This window comes from Mus musculus, chromosome 15 (assembly GCF_000001635.26).
Source record: "Mus musculus strain C57BL/6J chromosome 15, GRCm38.p6 C57BL/6J".
NCBI classification, from domain to species: Eukaryota; Metazoa; Chordata; class Mammalia; order Rodentia; family Muridae; genus Mus; species Mus musculus.
In genome coordinates, this window is record NC_000081.6 from 79,579,570 (window position 1) to 79,602,708 (window position 23,139).

Here is a 23,139-nt window from a genome sequence, read left to right on the forward strand (position 1 = left end):
TATTTATTTATGGGTTTTTTTGTTGTTGTGTTTTGGTTTTTTGTTTTTTGGTTTTTTTTGAGACAGGGTTTCTCTGTATAGCCCTGGCTGTCCTGGAACTCACTTTGTAGACCAGGTTAGCCTTGAATGCAGAAATCTACCTGCCTCTGCTTCCCAAGTGCTGGGATTAAAGGCGTGCACCACCACTACCCAGCGAATTATTTATTTATGTATGTGAGTATACTGTTGCTGTCTTCAGACACACCAGAAGAGGGCATAAGTTGTCATTACAGATGGTTGTGAGCCACCATGTGTGGGTACTGGGAATTGAAGCCAGGTACTCTGAAAGAGCAGTTAGTGCTCTTAACCACCAAGCCACCTCTCCAGCCCAGTTGGCTGGAGTTTTTGTTTTTTGTTTTTTTGTTTTGCTATGTTTTAGACAGGGTCTCACTACATAGATGAGCCAGCTGACCTTGAACTTATAAAGATCTATTCATTTCCTCCTAAGTGCTTGGATTAAAAGTATGCATCACCATACTTGACTCAAAAATCTTGGGTGTTTTGTTTTTTTGGTTGTTTTTTTTTTTTGAGACAGGGTCTCACTGTACAGGTTTATCTGGCCTGGAATTTGCTATGTAAGATGGCTGGCCTCAAACTCATAGAGATCTGCCTACTTCTGCCTTTTGAGTGCTAGGTTTATAGGTGTGTACCACCATGCTTGGTCAAATTTAACATCTTAATAATGGGGTAAACTGCCATGTTGTGCCTTCTAACATGACACACTGAGAAGGGTCTAATATCACTTACGAAGTTTTCCTATCAAAAGCATTTTACATTTAAAATAATGAGAAAAACAGTCAGGGCTGGCTAGATGGCTCAGCAAATAAAGTCACCTGCCACAAAACCTGTCAGAGTTTAATATGCAGAATCCATATGGGGAAAGAGGGAGCTTACTTCTGCAAGTTGTGTGTGTGTGTATGTGTGTATGTGTACGTAAGTCAAAAAAGTTTTAAAAAATTTTTAAGCAACTTCAAATTGAAAGATACTGAAAATAGCTAGCCTGCTGTTCAAAAATATTAATGTCACAAAGGGCTGGAGAGATGGCTCATTAGCTAAGAACGCATACTGCTCTTGAAAAGGACCTGAATTCTGTTCCTGACACCCATGCTGTAGGCTCATAAGCCTCCTGTAGGATCCTACACCCCCTTCTGGACTCCATAAGCACCTGCACTCTCATGTACACATGCCCACATACAGACATACACATATGCACGTGATTCAAAGATAAACCTTAAAAAATTAAACCAATTATCACTGTCATAAAAGTGTAACAAGGCCGAGGAGCTATTTTGATTAAAGGACTATAGAGACTCAACAAGTACATATATAGCATGCCCTCTGTTGAGGACCATGAGCCTAAAACAAGTCTTCACAATTATAATGAGCATTATCAGAACAACTACAGAAAGTTGGATATTAGATAGCATCATTGTTGATGTTAAACAGTATGTGTTAATTGTACTGTGATTATGAAGGGAAATGTTCTTGCTCTTAGAAGACATATACTGAAGAATTAAGTGATAAGATGTTAATGTCTACAAATAAGACTCAACAATCAGAAAAAAAAAACCCAGACAATTCTCAAATGGTTCACACAAATAGGATATATGTCAATATTTTTCAGCACATGACTGTGAGTATGTACATAGAAAAAAAGATTTCACAGATATGCATGTTAGCATGCGTATACATAAGAGAATGTCTTAGGGCTGGCGAGATGGCTCAGTGGTTAAGAGGGCTTACTGCTCTTCTAAAGGTCCCGAGTTCAAATTCCAGCAATCACTTGGTGGCTCACAACCATCCGTAATGAAATCTGATGCCCTCTTCTGGAGTATCTGAGGACAACTATAGTGTACTCACATATAATAAATAAATAAATAAATAAATAAATAAATAAATAAATAAATAAAATAAAAGAGAATGTTTTAGTGTTTTAATGCCGTGAAGAGACACTATGAGCACAGCAACTCTTATAAAGGAAAACAACTGGGACTGGCCTACAGGTTCAGAGGTTTAACTTATTAATATCATGGTGGGAAACATGGTGGCATGCAAGCAGACATGGTGCTGAAGAAAGGAGCTGAGAGTTCAATGTCTTAATCTACAGGCACCAGGAGACTGTGTGCCACACTGGGCAGATCTCAAGCATAAGAAACCTCAAAGCCTTCCATCACAGTGATACACTTCCTCAAACAAGGCCACACCTCCTCCATCAAGGCCACACCTCCTAATAGTGCCACTCCTATTGCCAAGCATTCAAACTTAAGTCTATGGGAGCCATAACTATTCAAACCACCACACAGACGGGGGTGGGGTGGGGTGGGGAGGGAGGAAAAAAGGAGGGAGAGGGAGAGAAAGAGGGAAAAGAAGAGAAGGAGGAGGAAGAAGAGGGGGGAAGAGAAAGAGCGTGTGTCCCAAGGATACAATAACCATTGGTAAACCTAAGTGAATGCAGCATGTACATTATGCTAATGTGAAGTTTTTCTCTGGTTAAAAAGTTGTCTGAGAACCAGTCAGAATGGCTAGGATCAAAAATTCAGGTGACAGCAGATGCTGGCGAGGATGTGGAGAAAGAGGAACACTCCTCCATTGCTGTGGGATTGCAAGCTTGTACAACCACTCTGGAAATCAGTCTGGTGGTTCCTCAGAAAACTGGACATAGTACTACCAGTAGATCCAGCAATACCTCTCCTGGGCATATACCCAGAAGATGTTCCAACTGGTAATAAGGACACATGCTCCACTATGTTCATAGCAGCCCTATTTATAATAGCCAGAAGCTGGAAAGAACCCAGATGTCCCTCAACAGAGGAATGGATACAGAAAATGTGGTACATTTAAACAATGGAGTACTACTACTCAGCTATTAAAAACAATGAATTTATGAAATTCTTGGGCAAATGGATGTATCTGGAGGATATCATCCTGAGTGAGGTAACCCAATCACAAAAGAAGACACTTGATATGCACTCACTGATAAGTGGATATTAGCCCAGAAACCTAGAATACCCAAGATACAACTTCTAAAACACAAGACAATCAAGAAGGAAGACCAACTCGTGGACACTTCATTCCTCCCTAGAATAGGGAATAAAATATCAATGGAAGGAGTTGCAGAGACAAAGTTTGGAGCTAAGACGAAAGGATGGACCATCCAGAGACTGTCCCACCCGGGGGTCCATCCCATAATCAGCCACCAAACCCAGATACTATTGCATATGCCAGCAAGATTTTGCTGAAAGGACCCTGATATAGCTGTCTCGTATGAGGCTTTGCCAGTGCCTGGCAAATACAAAAGTGGATGCTCACAGTCATCTATAGGATGGAACACAGGGCCCCCAATGTAGGAGCTAGAGAAAGTACCCAAGAGTTGAAAGGGTCGGCAACCCTATAGGTGGAACAATAATACGAACTAATCAGTACCCCCAGAACTCGTGTTTCTAGCTGCATATGTAGCAGAAGATGGCCTAGTTGGCCATCATTGGGAAGAGAGGCCCCTTGGTCTAGCAAACTTTATATGCCCCAGTACAGGGGAATGCCAAGGCCAAGAAGTGGGAGTAAGTGGTTAGGGGAACAGGGCAGGGGGAGGGTGTAGGGGACTTTTGGGATAGCATTTGAAATGTAAATGAAGAAAATATCTAATAAAAATTTAAAAAAAAAGTTGTCTGAGTAAAATGTAGAAAAGCTTTTGAAAGTTATTATGAACTCAGGGCTATTCAACTCATACCCAAACCTTCTGGATAGTGATCCAAACGTTCTTTGAATGTTATGCTTTCACAATCTTATTTTAGTTCTCTTTGTTTTCTATTCCTTGCCATCTTTCAGAGAACCATTGTACTCTTGTATGTGGGCAAATACTTCAGTAAATTCTGAATATGCTTTGTATGACTGACATTGTTTCCAAGAGCAGCAGACTTCTCTTGTGTTTTTTCCAAAAAGATGTCTCTTGTATCTATCTAATCAAAAGCCGATTTTTTTGTTTTTAATATAACAGCCTTTTAATGTTTCTTTTATTTATATATGTTTATTTATATAATGTAAGCTTTTAATTACTAAGATAATTTTCTTTTCTTTTTGATTATTTTACATGTATGAGTATTTCGCTTTTACGTATGTATGTATGTATGTATGTATGTATGTATGTATGTATGTACACCACGTACATGCCTGGTGCTTGCAGAGGTCAGAAGGGGTTGGACTCCCTGGGACTGGCATTATGAATAGTTGTGAGCCACCACCATAGGTGCTGGGATTTTAAACCCAGGCCTTCTGCAAGAACAGTGTTTTATACTGCTGCACCGTTTTTCAAGCCCCTAAGATCTTTGTCTTATTGTTTTTCAATACCCCTTTGTCTTAGACCAGAATGGGGCCCCTAGTTACTGATTAAAATGCTGCTTTACTCTCTAAGGAATACAGAAAAAAATAGGTCCTAAGTAACAAATAAATGCCATGTGCAGTTATGAAGCGACAGCACACTCTATAATGAAGTGATCTACAATACATGTGCCCATATCAAGGCTGATTATTATTGCTGCTGTTTTGAGATGAAGCTTCACATCACCCAATCTGATTTTGAATTCACCATCCACCTAGGATCATCCCCCAAGTGCTAGGATAACACTGTGCATAAGGTTGGTTATTTCTAAGTGGTTTTAATCTATACAGTAATCTTTTAATAGTAATCTCTGTAAATACAAAACAATGGCTTACGTCATAGTTGCTCCTGGATCTGCAGTCATTTGATTGGTCACAAAAACAGCAACATTATATTCTGCATCAAAAAATAAAATTAAGAAACTAAGAGAAGGGCAATAAAACCACAAGGTTCATTGTTTGGACTTCAGCTTAGGAACATCCCTCCATGAGTTCACTTTTATAAACAAGCTCTGGTCCTATTAGGTTTTGTTTTGTTTTGAGACAGGGTTTCTCTGTGTAGCTCTGGCTGTCCTGGAACCTGCTCTGTAGACCAGACTAGCCTCAAATCAGAGATCTTCCTGCTTCAGCCTCCTAAGTGCTGGGATTAAAGTGTGTGTCATCATGCCCAGTTTATTTTATTAATAATAAAAATTATTAAAGTCATCATTATTACTATTTCTAGCAGAATCACTTTTAGTTTAAATAACTGTATCCTCATAGAAGTAATTTAAAAATGTTATGCTTCTGACATCCTTCTGAGCTTCTCCGCAAAGCATCCTATAGCAAACAGAGTCTACAGATGCTATGTGACAGTGCCATTTTATTTTAAAGATCTACCTTCTGAGATTTTTTGGAGTCGTGACAACATCTGGGCCAATTTTTGCTGGCGTTCAGCCAATTCCCCACGGCCACTGAAATCCACTCGAAAAAGTGCCATTATTGAGTCAATGATCTACATTGGAGTAACATAAAACCAAATACACATTTTTAAATTGAAGGAAGATGTCTATTTAAGCAGAATAGAATAATATGCTAAATAGCTCTACCAGTGAACATTATTTAAAAACTCATACCAATAGTTTGAAAATGCCAGCTTCCTCATGAAACTTGGCTGCGACATAATCAAGTAGCTCCATCTGATGCTCACCTGAGGGGAAAGAGAAAATGTCATAAAAGCTGGAAGCAGAGGCTGTGCTCATGTGTGTAACTTTGGGTGCCAGGCAGACAGATCTCTTCTTTTCTCCTGACTATTTATCACTTTACTAAATAGGACTGCAAACTCTGCTTGACCATATGTGGCAAACAGCAGCTTAGACAAAAAGATATTGTTCTAGGGAGCTTTAGTTCAGTGCTATACTACATACCTAGAGTATGAGAAACCTTGGGTTCAATGCCAGCATCAAGTAGGAAAAATAGCTGACTGTTACTCTGCATTTCAGAGACAACAAATAAAAAAAAAATCTGAAGGCATATGAGTACCTTGAGAACTGAACAGATGATAATATTTGAAGACTAATTTGTAAAACTTTTAAATAAAACAGGGAAAACAGGTGAAAATGTTGTATCATCAAATGGTAAACTAGGGTAATTGTCTATGCCTTAACCTTCCCATAACCCAAGCATGCAACTGCACAGGGCTCTTACTAGTATAGGCACGTGCATAGAGCACGTTGTCCAGTACTGCTTCATGGTCTACGTTGAAGCGGTCAGCAATGTCCCGAAGGCGATCTGGACGGCTGGAGTGTGTCAAGGTTAAGGATGCAATAAACCAATTCCAAAGAAAGTTTAGATAGCTACAAGAGGTAGCACTGTGAGCAAGTAAAGCAACTGAGACATAACAGCAGCGCATCTGCAAAGGCATTCTGGATGCTACTAATTACTTAAGAAACCGCCAGAGCTGTTTTTCATAACTGCTTCAAAACACCTTACATAATGGTAGGTGTCACAGATATGGTAAATCAGAAATTAAATATTAAGGTATATAATTTTTAAAATAAGTTTAGAAGCTTGTTGTGATGTCCTCGTTTTATAAGGACGTTGACAGAGTTTTGACAATTAACTTAGGATTATGCTACAGAATAGTTAAATAGAAAAACTAGAAACTAAGGTTTGAGTCTCTTTTGTTCTCAGCTCTATAAAAATAGACTGATTCTAGAACACTAATGTCATGAGTTATATTCAAGTCACTTCAAATTCTTCGTTGGCTCAAAATGAAATAGTTTAGCATTCTACAAATAAAATAGAGCAAAAAAATTGATAAATTTAACCATGTGAAGGGTCAAAAAATAACCTCAAGGGTCTAAAAGGGAAGGATCGAAGGAGGGTTTTTGTTTTGTTTTGTTTTGACTTTTATACACCTTCTAAAGGAGGTGGTAGCTTTCTGAAATTAGAAAGTTCTGGTGGAGACAAATCCCTCTACCCCCAAAGGTGGAAGATGCTCATAATCACTAACTGGTAAACTACAGAAAGCAATTCCACTTTCTTGTCTGATCCTTAGTGGCTAACAATGTTACAAGTAAAATGAAGAAACAAGACCTGCCTGTCTGCAGTTTCATTTCACTCTTGTTTTAATTGCTTATAAAACACTATTAGCTACTGGGAAGCAAGGCCATTCTTTCAAAATTTTTATTTATTTATGTATTCATTTATTTCACTTGGTTGGTTTGTTTTGAGACAAAGGTTTCTCTATGTAACCCTGGCTGTCCTAGAACTCACTCTGCAGACCAGGCTGTCCTCAAACTTAGAGATTTGCCTGCATGTGCCATGCTTTGATTAAAGGTGTGTGCCACCACTCCTGGGTTTATCTTTCTTTTTTTAAACTCCATTGTTAGGTATTAAACCCCTTATACATCCTAGGCAAGAGGCAACAAAAGTGTTCATGTCAGCGTCTATAAACCATGGATTCTATCTGAACACAAATTTAAGAGTTGGGCTTACACTGAGGGGAAAAAAAAAATCAATCTACAAGTATATACTGTTGACCATACTAACCCATTAATAGTAGAAAGTTTTAAGAGTCATATGCCCTAGGTAAGCTTAAAACATACAAAGACAAAATAGACATGTAAGAAAAGTAACAAAAGACAGCAGTATAGGTTGTGAAACCCCAAGAGAATAACATAAGAGATTTCCCTCCTGAATTCCCCTTTGCTCCTAACTATTGTCTTCCTGTCTTGATAAAATCCAGATTGCTAATCTGCAAGAGCCATTCCTCCCTCTCTGAGGTCCTTCTTTCTACACCTAGCTCAACTCCAGCTGCACCCCTCTTGCTAACAGCTCTAAACATCCTACCCTCCCTTCTCAAAGTAGGAGGTTCCTTCAGAGACTTCTCATGCCCAGATTTCTCCACATGCTGAAATCTCTCTTGGCGTGTTTTTCTTTCACAGGAGTGTTTCTTATAATTATTTCTACAATAGTTCTGGAAGACCAAGATTTTCTGAATTGGGTAATCACAAAAAAATCAGAAAGATTAGGCCTTGATAGGAGATGCTTAACCACTTGTGTGATTCAGTAAGACATCACATGGTGAGAAATAAGCCTGGTGAAGCAGGCTGAGTTTCACTGTCACTTGCTTAATGAAGCTGTGCAGATCTTACATCTTCTGAACCTGGTACCTCCTCAAATCAGTTTCCATCCAGTTTATACACTACTTCCCTCACTTGCTGTTTCCTTGCAAGAGGCTTCCATCATCCCAGACTCCACTGTAAATATGTCCTGGAACCAACTCCCAACTCCAGTGAGCTACCTCATTCTTTTACATTTCACACTCGCTTGCCTTCTTCTTTCTTTTTCTTCCTTTCTTCCTTCCTTCCTCTGACTGTACTTTAGTTTTAGTCCTCTTCATAAATACAAACACACATCAAAGTTTTATCTACCCTCTCTAATTCATCTACATCTCTGACTCTCCCCTTTTCCCAGAATTTCCCATTGTCATTTGTGCCCATCATGTTCAATACACTGCCAAGAAACATTGGTTGTCCTCAATACCACTTCAGTCAGGACATGCTTCTCAAGCTGCTTTCCTTTGTCTGCAGTTCCCTTGCTAATGTTTTCTGTTCTATTCTTTTTGTTCCTTTCATTTGCTTGATTTTTGAAACAAGGTTTCTCTGCATAGCCCTGGCTGCCCTGGAACTTACTCTGTAGACAAGGCTGGCCTTAAACTCAGAGATCAGCTTGCCCCTGCCTCCTGAGTGTGTACTACCACACCCAGCTTTTTGTTCTTATTGCTTCCAACATAGATAAAAATCTCCTTTTTTCCTAGATTTTTGAAAGAATATCTAATTGACACCCATCATCTGGTTTCAAAGTCCTTCATGTCTTAGACCCAAATCACCTTTCTGGATAACTATTCTAGAATAATTTTATATCAGTTACACTGTCATGCCCTCTGTGACCCAAACAGCTCTGACCTTTTCCTTCTGTATGCTTAAGCTCTTCAGTCTTTCCCTCTACTTAAGGCAAAATCTTTGGATATGAAGTTTTAAAAATGATTAAGATACAATTTTATCTCATGTATTTGTTTTGTCACTTTTCATCAAATTATGTATAGGTATAGATAAGTAAATCAAACAGTGATGTGAGCACTCGGTCAGCACTGCTATCCCCTTGGCTCTTGTCATTATCATTGGTTTCTAGGATCACTACAAAGCCCATCTATCAAGGCACTCTTTTGTAGTAATACTGTTTTATAATACTGCCTTAGGACTTGTTTAAATAAAAGGGTTACAAAGTATTTTCTGTATCGATGAAGATAATCTTTCCACCTGAGTAGCCGCCTGTTCCTGGAAGTTGAGCTGTCACTAGGGAACAATAAAAAATTAATATCAACAGGAATGAACAAGCTTTGCAAAAATAAATATATAAGTAAACATTAATTTTATGTTGGTTGCAACTCTAGTAAACTTAACAAAGAACAATGACCTAATGGCTTCTAAAAAGATAGCTGTAGTTCCACCTCAGTAACCAGAAGTAAGTACTCTGCCAGGATGTGGTGGTTTGAATAGGAATGGCTCCCCTGGACTCATGTGTCTGAATGCTTAGCTATAGGGAGTGGCACTATAGGGGTTGTGGCTTTGTTGGAGAAGTGAATCCTGGAGAGGTGGGCTTTGAGGTCATACATGCTCAAGCTACACCCAGTGTGGTACACAAATGCTTTCTGATGCCTGCAGATCAAAATGTAGAACTTTCAGCTCCAGCACTATATCTGCCTGCATACCATGCTTCATGCTACAATGATAATGGACTAAACCTCTGAAAATGGTAAGCCAGCCTCAATTAAGTATTTTCTTTTATAAGAGTTGCCACGATCTGTCGAGCATGGTGGCACACGCCTTTAATCCCAGCACTTGGGAGGCAGAGGCAGGCAGATTTCTGAGTTCGAAGCCAGCCTGGTCTACAAAGTGAGTTCCAGGACAGCCAGGGCTACACAGAGAAACCCTGTCTCAAAACAAACAAGCAAGCAAACAAACAGAGTTGCCATGATCATGGTGTTTCTTCACAGCAATAAAACTTTAACTACGACTCAGGATAATAATAATTCAACTGAGAGTTTCAATGTCTCTCACAATGGGAAATATTTGTTAAAGTCAATTCTCCCAAATAAACAGAATTAGAATTTAAATGTTACTAATTTAACTTTCATAACATAAATATATAATTTATGCTAAATAACTTAGTTACCTTTCAATTGTTGTCAATATTTAAATGCATTTACTTTGTACATGTATGTATATATATATGTATGTATGTACTTCCTATGTGTGTGTACATATATGTCCACATGCCTTTGCATCATATGCCCCTAAAATAAATACATACATAAGTAAAAATAATTTGGGGGTTTTAGTTGGTTGGTTTTTTTGAGATGTCTTACTATCTAAGGTAGCTTTGGCTAAACTAAAACTAGCTGTGTAGACTAGGCTGACCTCAAACTCACAGAGATCTGCCTGCTCTGCCTCCCAGGTGCTGAGATTAAAGGCATGTGCCACCAGGCCCAGGGAGATACCATCTCTTACTGAACCTGGAACTTGCTGATTTTGTAGCCTGGCTGGCCAGCAAAGCCCAGGAGTTATCCTGCCTCAGTCTCCCCAACACTGGGATTATATGTATGTGTTGTAGTGCCCTAGCATTGTAAAAAGTACTACAGATGCAAACTCAAGTCTTCACACTTATGTAGCACACACTTTCTCAACTGAGCCATTTCCCCAGCCCAAGCATTTGGTTTTCTGTTTTTGTTTTGTTTTTTTTAAGACAGGTTCTCATGTATTCCAGACTGGCATCTAACCTACTTACTATGTAGCTAAGGATGACCTTGAAGTCTGATCTACCTCTATATAAATATTATATAGGTTTAAGATGGTTTATATGGGGCTGGGGATGTATGCTAGACATCTTTATCAACTGAGCTATATCCCCAACTCATATGTATTATCCTGCTGTAGTTTACATAATTACTTTATACTACACACACACACACACACACACACACACTATTTCACTTACTTTTCAAAATTCCCCCAAGATTTGGCACTGTCATTATTTCAGTTTTACAATGAGGACAATTAAGGGGTAAAACAACTTGCCCAGTTATCAGCTATCAGTGGTAGAGCTGAGGCCATTTGATTCTAGAATACAGTCTACTTCTAACTTTTTTCTTGTGTGTTTGTGTGTTGTGCTAGCTTGTATATATCCACATTCACACTGATGATTTTAGGGTAAACATCAGAACCTTTTAATCACTTCCTTGGTTCCTTTTACTTAAGTGAAAGAAATACAAATAAAATCTTTATTAATAAGGAATTTGTTTATTTTAGAAGAAAATTATATATTTACTTCTTTTAAAAATTTATTTTTCCCAGATGTGGTGGCGCATGTCTTTAATCCCAGCACCTGGGAGATGGAGCAGGCAGATGTCTCTGTGAATTTGAGGTGAGCCTAGTCTACACAGCAGGTTTCAGTTTAGCCAGAGCTACCTAGATAATAAGACCTCTCAAAAAAACCAACCAACCAAAACCCCCAAATTATATTCACTTGTGTATGTATTTATTTTAGGGGCACATGATGCAATGGCACATCTGTGAAGTCAGAGGACAACTTGCAGGAGATGACTCTCTCTCTTTCCACCATGGGGGTTCTAGGGTTTCTCAGGCTTGAAGGCAAGTGCCTTGACCCACTGAGCCATCTTGATAGGCCCCAAAATTAATTTTACTCTTCTCTTTGGACAGAATTCACCCCAGACAGTATTCTAGTATTCAATAAATTTAATGTTCTTGCTGTGTTTTTTAAAAAGACAGAAAATATAGACAGGATGAAGTTGACCCACTGGGTGCCCCCTGCCAATCCATTCATAAACCACTTACCTTCTCTGTACTTCCACTCATGTCCTCGTACAGGACTGACAACACGACCTCAACACACATTCCAAAACCATCTGTAACAATTGTCTGTGTGCACAACCTCTTGAGATTTTGTTTCCTTGAAAAATGGCTAAGACTGCAATACAGCCATGTAAAGTGCAGCAGAGCTCTAGTCAGTGAATGCTCTACCACTGCTGTATTGCTGATTTTAGGATGTGTTCTTACCACAGAGGGTATGAGACAGCTGAGTTTTTCCAGTACGAAATTCTGTGAAATTTAGAAAAAGGAACGTTTAGAAGTTTTATTATTTAGATACTTTCACTAAACAAGCAAAAATAACACTGCATAGGGTTAGGAATGTTGCTTAGTGGTAGAACACTTGTCTAAAAGCCCAAGGTACCAGATTCAATCTCCAGTACTCCACAAGAGATCTCACTGAGGACCTCCTGTCACAAAAGGATACTACATGTATGAATACCAAAAGTGAGAGACAAAAAAATTCATCCTCCCCAACAAAACTGTTTAGGATTCAGACCTGACCACAGGAAGGACAGCCAGGCTCCCTCACTGTGCTGAGACCCTCAAGGAAAAGCTGATGTGATCCTGAATAGTGGCATCCCTAGTAGCCATCAGAAGCAAATGTTCTCCATAGGAAAACTTCCCAACTAATCACTTGGGTCCACTGAGTTTAAATTTCTAAAAAGCTCGTAAGCGGCCTGGAGAGATGGCTCAGAGGTTGAGATCATTGACCTTCCAGAGGTCCCGAGTTCAATTCTCAGCAGCCTCATGGTGGCTAACAACGATCTATGAGATCTAGTGCCCTCCTCTGATGTGTAGGCAGGATACTGTGCATATAATAAGTAAATAAATAAATAAATAAATAAATAAATAAATAAATCTCTTTAAAATAAGCTTATAAGCAATATATAATAAAAGAAATTGCTAATATTGAGTCAGTAGAAATAATAGAAACCAAATTTACTTCAAGTCAACAGAGATAGTAACAAAAAGCATTTAGTTTTCTTTTTAATATTTATTTAATGTATGTGAATATTCTGTAGTTGTCTCCAGACAGACCAGAAGAGGGTATCGGATGCCATTACAGATGGTTGTGAGCCACCATGTGGTTGCTGAGAATTGAATTCAGGACCTCTGGAAGAGCAGTCAGTGCTGTTAACCACTGAGCCATCTCTCCAGCTTCCAACAATTGGTTTTCTAAGACTATAAATATTGGATTATCAAGATTCATCATGTAAAACAGCTGTACATGGATTATTTGTAAAAATACAGTATATAAGCCAGGTGTGGTGATGCAGGCCTTTAATATTTGCACTTGGGAGGCAAGAGTTACAGGCTAGTCAGGGCCACACCATAAGACCCTGCATGTACACACACACACACACACAGCATTCACTCGTGTACACATCATATTATATATGCTATAAACTGAGAAAAATCTATTTTCTATATTCATGTAATGTATTGCCTAAAAAGAAAAGAACAACCTTACTATTTGATTACCTTTTGAGGGAATAAGAAAAAATTCAATTTCTTTATATAGTAACCAGAGATAAGAGTAAGAAAAATGTTAATAGGAACTATGCTAATGTTTATATGTATTTTTATTTTAGCTTGGAATGATCCTGCATTATAATAATTGACCCTTTATCAAAAGTTCACAAATAGGAACTTATTTATTATTTTTCATAGACATACATATATCATTCCACAGAAAACTATTAAGGTTCTACCTACCTCCAAAAGCTTCTGTAATTGCCATACTTTCAATGCCACCTCCTAGTAATTTACTGAAAACAGATATGAAGTATTGGTGACAGAGTATAAATACAGATATCAAGAAAGAAGATGGACTGGGTATAATGGCCACACATGTCTAATATCAGTACTAAAGAGGCAGAGGCAAGGGGACTCTGTTAGTTCAAGGTCTACATAGTGAGTTCTAGGACAGCCAGGACTATGTCTCAAAAAACAAACAAAGGACATGAAATTTGTATAATTAGTAACATATGATTTGTCTATCTATACAAGAAGAACAGGAATTCATAGTTGAAAGAAATGACACTATTTACATCACAGGTTCTACTGTGGAAGGGCAGGCAGATGAACAAAGCAATTTATAAGCCCTGTTCTTACTTCTGAGTACCAAGAGCAAGTAAGTCAGTAAGGAATTATGTCCATTATTTTTCTGAATTGGTATTAAAAAATTTGTTTTGTTTTGTGGTTCTTGGGATAAAATCAGGCTTTTGTACATGCTAAGGAAGACTGAAATACACACAATGTAATTGTCTTGTTACTAATCAAATTTCTCAAATTGTACATAGATAATATTTCTAAAAGTTAATTAAATATTCAATATTCTTTGAGACATGGTCTCTATATAGTCCAGGCTTGTCTGGAACTCATTATGTAGATCAGGCTAGACCCGAACTCATAGAAATCTGCCTCTGTCTCCTGAGTGCTGGGATTAAAAGTGTGAGTTATAAGCCACCATGTCAGTGCTGGGTACCAAACCTAGCCCTCTGTAAGAGCAGCTCTTTACCACTGAGCCATCTCTCTAATCCCTTTTCTTAATTGAAATCAGCAGAGTCCTCATTAAGTTTGTGGATAACCTCCAAAATGTTTCAATTTGAATTTAAATTGCTGTCTTACTTAGACAAATATAAATCTATTCTCTTAAGGCTTTGTCTGATTTGTGATTGCATCCCCAAAGACATGCTAATAGAAACTACAAAGGCTTTTTAAGTATTCCTACTAGGTCTCAGTACAGCAACACATACTTACTGCATTTAATGAATGGATGAATGATATCATAACTTCTTTAGTTCTCCTCATAGAGAACATTAAATGCACTAAAACATTGTCTTACCAATTAAATATATGCTGTCAAAACCTGGAAGTTGTTCTTCTACCTGCTAACATTCTATGCAATATCTTTCTCAGTTAGGGTTTCTACTGCTATCATAAAACACCATGACCAAAGGCAATTTGGAGAGGAAAGGGTTTACTTCATCTTATAACTCCTCCCAACTCCTTTCTGTCTGTCTTTTTGAGGTAGGGTCTCTCTGTGTAACTCTGTCTGTCCTGGAACTCACTATGTAGATCAGGTTAACTCTTAATTCACAGAGATCCTCCTGACTCTGCCTCCCCTGTACTAGTCATCCATAAGACAGTTGGGAAATTGAGCTCTCTGGGAAGATAACTGACAACAAAGAATTAATAGTTTTAGGTACAGTGGTGATATGATGATGTTAAAAGTGAGTGTGCAGCCGGGCAGTGGTGGCGCATGCCTTTAATCCCAGCACTTGGGAGGAAGAGGCAGGTGAATTTCTGAGTTCAAGGCCAGCCTGGTCTACAGAGTGAGTTCCAGGACAGCCAGGGCTATACAGAGAAACCCTGTCTCGAAAAACCAATAATAATAATAATAATAATAATAATAATAATAATAATAATAATAATAAAATGAGTGTGCACTTACCATTCATTTGGGTCTAATAAGTAGCTTAGACTTTGCAGACTTCAGCCTTAGGTCCTAAATCTGTCCCTCTTGCAAGTCTCTTATTTGTGATCTACAGTTTCCTGATCTTCACACCTAAAACCTAGGCGTCACCTTTGGTAACCTTCACTATACTCTAATTATACTATATTAACAAGCCCTGCCTGTTCTGCTATTAAAAAGTAAACCATCTAGTTTCTTTCATAAATATATTAAAATTATAGGCTGATGGGGAGAGAAGAGCTATGCCTGGGAGAAAAATCTATAAATTAACTATTATTAAAAAAATAAAACAAAACAAAACTCAGTTGCCCCAGCTTCTTGGAAACAGAAAGATCACTTGAGCTGCTATATTTATCAGCCAGGAGAATCTAATAAAACCTAATTTTAAAAAAAGATGAAATATTTGGGGGAAAACACATTAAGCCAATTTGGGGGAAATGACAATACATGTCAGAAATCTTAATAAATGAAAAGGGACTGCTGAGGCATAAGACCTGTAAGGCCTAAGAAAATGGTTTCTTCTAAAATATTCAATGTAACAACTGATTCTTAAATAAACCCAAAGTGTGGAATGAAACTTTCGTCATTAATGAAGATGGAGGGGAAGGAAATGTAAACAGTTTTTCAGGTCATAGACAAATAAATGCTAAATTAGAAATGACTTATGAGTGTGAATTCCTTGTAAGAAATGTAATCTGGCCGGGCAGTGGTGGCGCACGCCTTTAATCCCAACACTCAGGAGACAGAGGCAGGCAGATTTCTGAGTTTGAGGCTAGCCTGGTCTACAGAGTGAGATCCAGGACAGCCAGGGCTACACAGAGAAACCCTGTCTCAAAAAACTAAAAAAGAAAGAGAAGAGAAGAGAAGAGAAGAGAAGGGGAGGGGAGGGGAGGGGAGGGGAGGGGAGGGGAGGGGAGGGGAGGGGAGGGGAGGGGAGGGGAGGGGAGGGGAGAAAGAAAGACAGAAATGGAATCTGTTCCCTAAAGCAGCCTGGAATTTGCCTCACATTCATTTTGGAACAAACACTACAAACTCCTTCAAAGGAGGAAGCTACTTCTACCTACAATAGAAATCATGAGATTCAGGAAAAGAAACATGGACTCCGGGCTGGTGAGATGGCTCAGCGGTTAAGAGCGCCGACTGCTCTTCCAAAGGTCATGAGTTCAAATCCCAGCAACCACATGGTGGCTCATAACCATCTGTAATGAAATCTGATGCCCTCTTCTGGTGTGTCTGAAGACAGCTACAGTGTACTTACATATAATAAATAAATAAATATTAAAAAAAAAAAAAAAGAAACATGGACTCCAAAGGTTGTACTTAGTTGTGATAAAAACAAATACACACTCAAATTCCTGGCTCCCAGTAGTGATATGGAATACCATCTTCCTCCTTTCACTGTACTGAAATGCAGTTAGGAATCCTGGTTCCTAAAGAAAGACAATGGAGAGATTAAGAAACAGTCTAAGATGATTGGGATGCTAAGCGCCTCCCAGCAATACATGTATCGAGGTCATCATTTGTGCATGCTCTTCTTTGAAGAGTGTATCAGAACATGGGCAGAAACCTAGGCTTGGGGCTGGAGAGATGACTCAGTAATTAAGAGCTCTTGTTCCTTTTCCAGAGGACCTGGGTTCAGTTCCTAGCATCCACATGGTAGCTCACAACCATCTGTAACATCAAATGCCATCTTCTGTTCTGCACACACACTGCACACACACATGTGCACACACACACACACATGTGCACGCACATACACTCACACAAAACACTCAAACACATAAAATAAAAATCTTAAAAAAAATTTTTTTTAAAAAGCCCTTAAGAGTCATCTTACATTCTCATTATGTCACATGATAAAGGGTATCTGACACAATTCAGTATGGATCTAATATAGATAATAATATTGTGTCTGTAGAGTATTGTGTTGAAGAATAAATGGAAAAGGTTCATGGCACAAAACAAGACAGCATTTTACTGAATGATTCAATTGATGAATAGCATCATTTTCCCCTGAGTTCTAGACATTTCAAGGATCCCAGAAATTGTAGTTTTCACTATTCATATCTTTCCATGGCAGATGCATCCTTATTTGCTGAATTAACAAGCTACAGCTGATGTAGTGATAACAGTGAAAACAGACACAAATGCAGTTAATTCTTTTTCTTTGTTGGCCCATGCTTTTTGTTTGTTTGTTTGTTTGTTTTGTTTTTTGTTTTTGTTGTTTTCGAGACAGGGTTTCTCTGTGTAGCCCTGGCTGTACTGGAACTCACTCTGTAGACCAGGCTGGCCTCTAACTCAGAAATCCGCCTGCCTCTGCCTCCCGAGTGCTGGGATTAAAGGTGTGCACCACCACACCCAGCACTGGCCCATGCTTGTAACAGTGGTTCTTATACTTTGAAGAACTTGGGGGAGGGAAGACTAAGCCCAGGCCCAGCTTTAGCCAAGAAAGGATAAGACTATGGATGTATAAAAGGTGTTCTTTTGTTTTTCCTTGAATAACGAAATTTAAGGCTTGGAAGATGGCTTACTGAGTAAGAACACTTGCTATTCAGGCAAGAAAACCTGAGTTGAAATTCCCAGCAGCTATGTAAAAAGCTAGGTATGGCTGTTTGTGTTTGTAATCTCAGCCCTGGGGAATGGAGAGAGGTGGTTCCCAGGAGCTCAACTAGCCAACCAGCCTACCAAAACTAGGCCTGAGATTCTGTAAGACATCTCGTCTCAAAAACAAGGTGGAGAGGAATAGAGGAAGACATTGGATGTCTGAATACACAAGCATAAGCACACGTACATATAACACACACACTCATGAAATTTAGGGGCTGGGGAGATAGTTCAGTCAAAAAATGTTTGCTTTGCAAGCACAAACACTTAAGTTTAGTCTCCAGAACTCATGTAAAGAAAAAAGTAAGTTAGCCAGGAGGTAGTGCACACTAGGGGTAGAGGGGGTTGGCAGGGGAGGGGGCAGGAGAATCTCTGTAAGTTTGAGGCCAGGCTGGTCTACAGGGTGAGTTCCAGAACAGCCAGAGCTACTCAGAGAAACGCTGTTTTGAAAAACAAACACACAAACAAAAAAGAAACAAAGCAGGAAGTAGGAGACAGACAAGGTAAATTCTTAGAACACACTGGCTAGCCAGCCTAGCCAACTTCATGAGTTCTAGGCCAATGAGAGAAACCTCCCCCCGACCCCCTCCCTCAAAAAACAAAACCAAAAAACAAACAAGTACATGTTGCCTGAGGAACGATATCTATGGTTTCCACACACTTGTACAAGTATGCATACATGTCAGACCAGCACACACATGTAAAATTTAGATTTAGATTCTAAAGACATTCATGGGCAATGGTAAAATGACTCTGGGTAAAAGTGCTTGCTTTGACCTTGACTTGAGTTCAAACCCAGAACCCAATTAAAAGAGAGAACCAGGGCTGGAGAGATGGCTCAGAGGTTAAGAGCACTGACTGCTCTTCCAGAGGTCCTGAGTTCAAATCCCAGCAACCATATGGTGGCTCACAACCATCTGTAATGGAATCTGATGCCCTCTTCTGGTGTGTCTGAAGACAGCTACAGTACACACATAAATAATAAAATAAATAAGTCTTTAAAAGAGAGAGAGAATCAACTGTATAAAGTTGTTCTCAGAACCTATATGTCATAGGTACAAGTCTCACTCCTCTAACACACACACACACACACACACACACACACACACACATTTAAAAATGTTTAGCTAGGCCATGGTGGTGTGTGCCTTTGATCCCTAGCACTTGGGAGGCAGAAGCAGGCAGATATCCTAGTTCCGAGGGTAGCCTGGTCTGCAGAGTGAGTTCTAGGACAGCTAGGGTTACATAGTGAAACCCTGTCTTGAAAACAAAAACAAAAGTGTAGAAGCTAGAAAGCAATATTCCCCAAACCTGGGTAGTACTATAGCACTTACTTAGAAATTCTGACCGTTGAGGAAGTGACTCTGGATACAATGCCTTAGTGGGTCTAGAACAAAGCAATTGGGCAAGAGCACTAGTGGTCACCTGGGTCCTCTCCAAGTTCAAGACCACAATGCCACTTGTGTGTTACCTTCCTGTTTTAACTGCCACTTCTGGTCATGAGACCCATGCATACACATGGAGAAATAAATAGAAAGCCTTGGGTCTTCTGTAGAGAGGGATACTTGGTAACTACTTTTTGTTCATTCCTATTTTCAGACTAAAAACAGGGACCTCATGATCCCCAAAACTCTACAGAAGAGTTTAGGTCAAAGGCTATATGCTTTTCCCTGACAGTCTGATTGCTTGCAATCTTTGGAGCCACTGGAAGGTATAGGTTATGAACCCAGTAGCCTCAATGGATATGTTCATGATCATATTTTGTTTTTTGCGGGGTGGGGGGAGGTTTCGAGACAGGGTTTCTCTGTATAGCCCTGGCTGTCCTGGAACTCACTTTGTAGACCAGGCTGGCCTCGAACTCAGAAATCCGCCTGCCTCTGCCTCCCAAGTGCTGGGATTAAAGGCATGCGCCACCACGCCCGGCTTTCATGATCATATTTATTTCACCTCCACACACACAGATCCAACTGATGCTAGTCTCTTTCCAATCCAGGACTGTCTTCTCAATTGGCCTATACCAGGGAATAGTAAATTCTTTACTACTGACTGTCAGGGCAGCTATAGGCATATATGAGAAGACTAAATTAAGCAGAGGCAGGCAAAACCAAACAAATGGCAGAGGAACAAAAAGCCAGAGTAGTATAAAGGTAAAGTCTAGTAAAATAATCACCTTTAATAGGATGGCAAGTATCTTTGAAAGATAAAACAGGCCTTCTGCTTTAGATTTTAACTACCTTAACTGTATATGTTTGACTGTATGTGTGTTAGGGGTGCACACCATGATGTCTCTTTCTACCATGTGATTCTAGGAGTGGAACTTGGGCCCAGTCCATGTTCTAGGTATCTTAATGTTTGACCCAGCTTTCCAGAGACAAATTACTCTGAAGTAATGTGGCTCTGAAGTTGAAGTAATAAGCAGGTAACATGGGAGTATAACACTGTGTAGTCTATCTACAAGAACTTACACGTTCCTACTGTAGTTTCTAGTGTTCATGAGAAAGATGACTCTGCTAAACTAAAACAGAAAAGAATGAACTTGGCTTACAATAAGCTTGTTGGCTGCCTCTTTAATCTTTTCCACTTTGGCTTCTGAGAGGCCTTTGACATTGCAGAGGGCTCTTCTTGTTGTCATTTGTATCCCTTTAATGGTACAGATTCCTACAGACTTCAGTTTCTTAATATCAGCCATGTTCTGAAATAAAAGAATGAGCGTAGCAGATTGATAAAATGCCAACCTAAAAGTCTTCTCTACTATGTCATGAGCTTCGTGTCCATCTCTTTCCATCATGATGCTAATTTTACACAAGCAACCAGGTGGAACCCACCCACCACCTAGCCAAATGTTCTGGAAATATCAGAGTAGAACATACCCAGCATGGTGCCAAATGTTCTGGCTCTGCCCTGATTTTCCCAAGAATGTTAGTGAGACCATGGCAATGTAGCAAGGAATTAAAAAGAAAAGTCTGTTGGTGGAAAAGCTAACAAGTTTCTCACACATTCACCCCCTCAGTTCAGCTCCTTCTTTCTACAGAACTTCATTACCAATATGTTCTCTACAGTTTTCAAAGTTTATTTTTCCGTCTGCTCCTGAAGAACACAAATAACTACATCACCAAAAGACTGGGATTTTCTCCTGCTTCTATTTTCTAAAATCAATGGAAAGAGATTAATATGGAGATTTCAAAAGACAACCTCAGCAAACTTTTAACCCATGATTGCTGTTCACATCCACATACTTCCAAAGTCTACATTTCTGCCACCATGATTTACCCTGGCCATTCGACAAACAGACTTTCCTGCAAAAGAAAGCTATCTATCTAGTGTAAGACCTGGAAAGACAAGAGGCTTCCTTAGAGAAGCTCTAAACACCTCCGGCTGAGCCAGTGGTTCTCAATCACTGGGAGTCCTTGACAGTATCTAGAGTCATTTTTGGTTGTCACAAGTAGGGAGTACTACTGGCATAAATGTAGTAGACGCCAGGTATATGACTTCAGTTTGATGTGACTAAGATATCTGTGAGTTGTAACTCCATGATACCCAGAGTAAAACTGGTTGGGATTTTTCTTGTATAATTTCCAAGCACACTATAAACAGACCAAACCACTAGAGTGGTCTCTGGAGTTTTACTATTACTGGGCCCTGGAGTGTGTCTTTGACAGATCAACCAGATGTACTCCAGCTTTGATGAAGTCACTTTTTATCTTAGCCAATATATCCTTCTAACTCAATTTGTGGGGTTCTACATGGGCTTGTTGCCATCTGGGGAGTTCCCTGCCAGGAAATCCCCCATATTTATATTCTCTAAAACTTTGTGTTTGACTGCTTCTTGATTCAGTCTCTTGGCTCCATGGGGTTGGTTCTCATATACTAGTATTAAATTGTTCTGGAACACCAGGCACATTGCTAAACAACTTAAGACAGCCCATTTTACCACAAAATAAAGAATTATCCAGGGTTGGTAAGGACAAGGTTGAGAAAATGGAACAGACCACTTATAGCACTGAAATGTTACTCACAATCCCATGCTTCTGCAACAGGTCAATGTCTTGAAACAGAGATTCCTAAATGAAATGAAACGGAAAGAATGGATTTGAGATTTTATTTAAAACATATTTCACATTTTTGAGAGTGACTAATACTGATTTACTAGTCATTCCATAATACCTTAATTCTACTTCTCTAAAGCCTGAAGACCGATCACTTTTTCAAGCATGTTACATATTTAGAACATGCACCAACAATGAATGTCCTAGGGAGTAGCCCATCACATTTCCAATGTCTTCCATTAACTTAAAAAAATAAACTCTCCAAAACAGCAGAACACTTGAACATATCTTTTAAAATAATGTTTCGGGTTTTTTCTGTATGGGTGTTTTGCTTACATGGATGTCTAGCCCACATGAATGCAGTGTCTTCTGGGACTGAAAGAGTCACCAGATCCTTAGAATTGGAGTTTGTCCTATGGGTACTAAGAATCAAAACCTGGTCCTCTGGAAGAGTAGTGACCTTAACTGCTGAGTCATCTCTCCAGCCTTCATTTGACCTATTTTATTTAATGCAAATCTTGATATCCTTGTCCAGGATCACTGTGCATAGATAGGAGTAAGGCACTATTAAACTACTTTCATATGGAACTGGAGATGTAACCAATGGGAGAACATTTGCCTACCAGCAAGAGGTATTGGGTCAGATCTCTTCCATTGCAAAACAAACAACAAAAAAACCTTCATGCCAGTTGCTAAGTAGCTAAACTTAGCACCCTTGCCAAAGAAATCTTTACACATTTATGTGTGTGCTGTATTTCTACTTTTAGTTGCTAAAAACAGTAGCTTAAAAACAAGAAACTTGATTTTTGTGGAAAGGCTGGATGTCAACCTAACTTTCAACATTCTAATAATACCTCATCATCTTGGAATCCCGATTCTTCCTGCACAACTTGATCCTCCTTCATGTTGAAAGGAGAGCGGCAGTAAAATAATCAATTCTGGGAAAATAAGAAATATTAATTAAGAAGTAGTTTTCTTAATTTGCTTTTTTGTTTTTTGTTTTCGAAACAGGGTTTCTCTGTGTAGCCTTGGCTATCCTAGAACTTGCTCTGTAAACCAGGCTGGCCTCAGACTCAGAGATCTGCCTGCCTCTGCCTCCTAAGCACTGGGATTAAAGGCTTGTGCCCCCACCACCCAGCTCTGATTTGCTTTCTATGCTGTG

General features: G+C 39.2%; 1 protein-coding gene across 6 annotated transcripts in view; it reads right to left on the minus strand.

The window, feature by feature from the left end:
• Positions 1–23,139, minus strand: part of Dmc1 (DNA meiotic recombinase 1) — a 43,663-nt gene that overhangs the window by 18,073 nt on the left and 2,451 nt on the right. Inside the window, exons 2-12 of one of the 6 annotated variants that reach the window (NM_010059.3) lie at positions 22,832–22,915; positions 21,948–21,992; positions 20,477–20,623; positions 16,675–16,757; positions 13,566–13,618; positions 12,036–12,077; positions 9,182–9,254; positions 6,100–6,191; positions 5,529–5,602; positions 5,293–5,407; positions 4,750–4,810 (exon numbers count right to left, since the gene is read on the minus strand). In NM_010059.3, coding sequence (NP_034189.1) covers positions 4,750–4,810; positions 5,293–5,407; positions 5,529–5,602; positions 6,100–6,191; positions 9,182–9,254; positions 12,036–12,077; positions 13,566–13,618; positions 16,675–16,757; positions 20,477–20,623; positions 21,948–21,992; positions 22,832–22,882 — 836 coding nt within the window. In that variant the 5' untranslated portion in view covers positions 22,883–22,915. The remainder of the gene's footprint in view (positions 1–4,749; positions 4,811–5,292; positions 5,408–5,528; positions 5,603–6,099; positions 6,192–9,181; positions 9,255–12,035; positions 12,078–13,565; positions 13,619–16,674; positions 16,758–20,476; positions 20,624–21,947; positions 21,993–22,831; positions 22,916–23,139) is intronic. The other 5 variants (XM_006520409.3, XM_006520407.3, NM_001278226.1 and 2 more) reach the window with 5 other exon arrangements.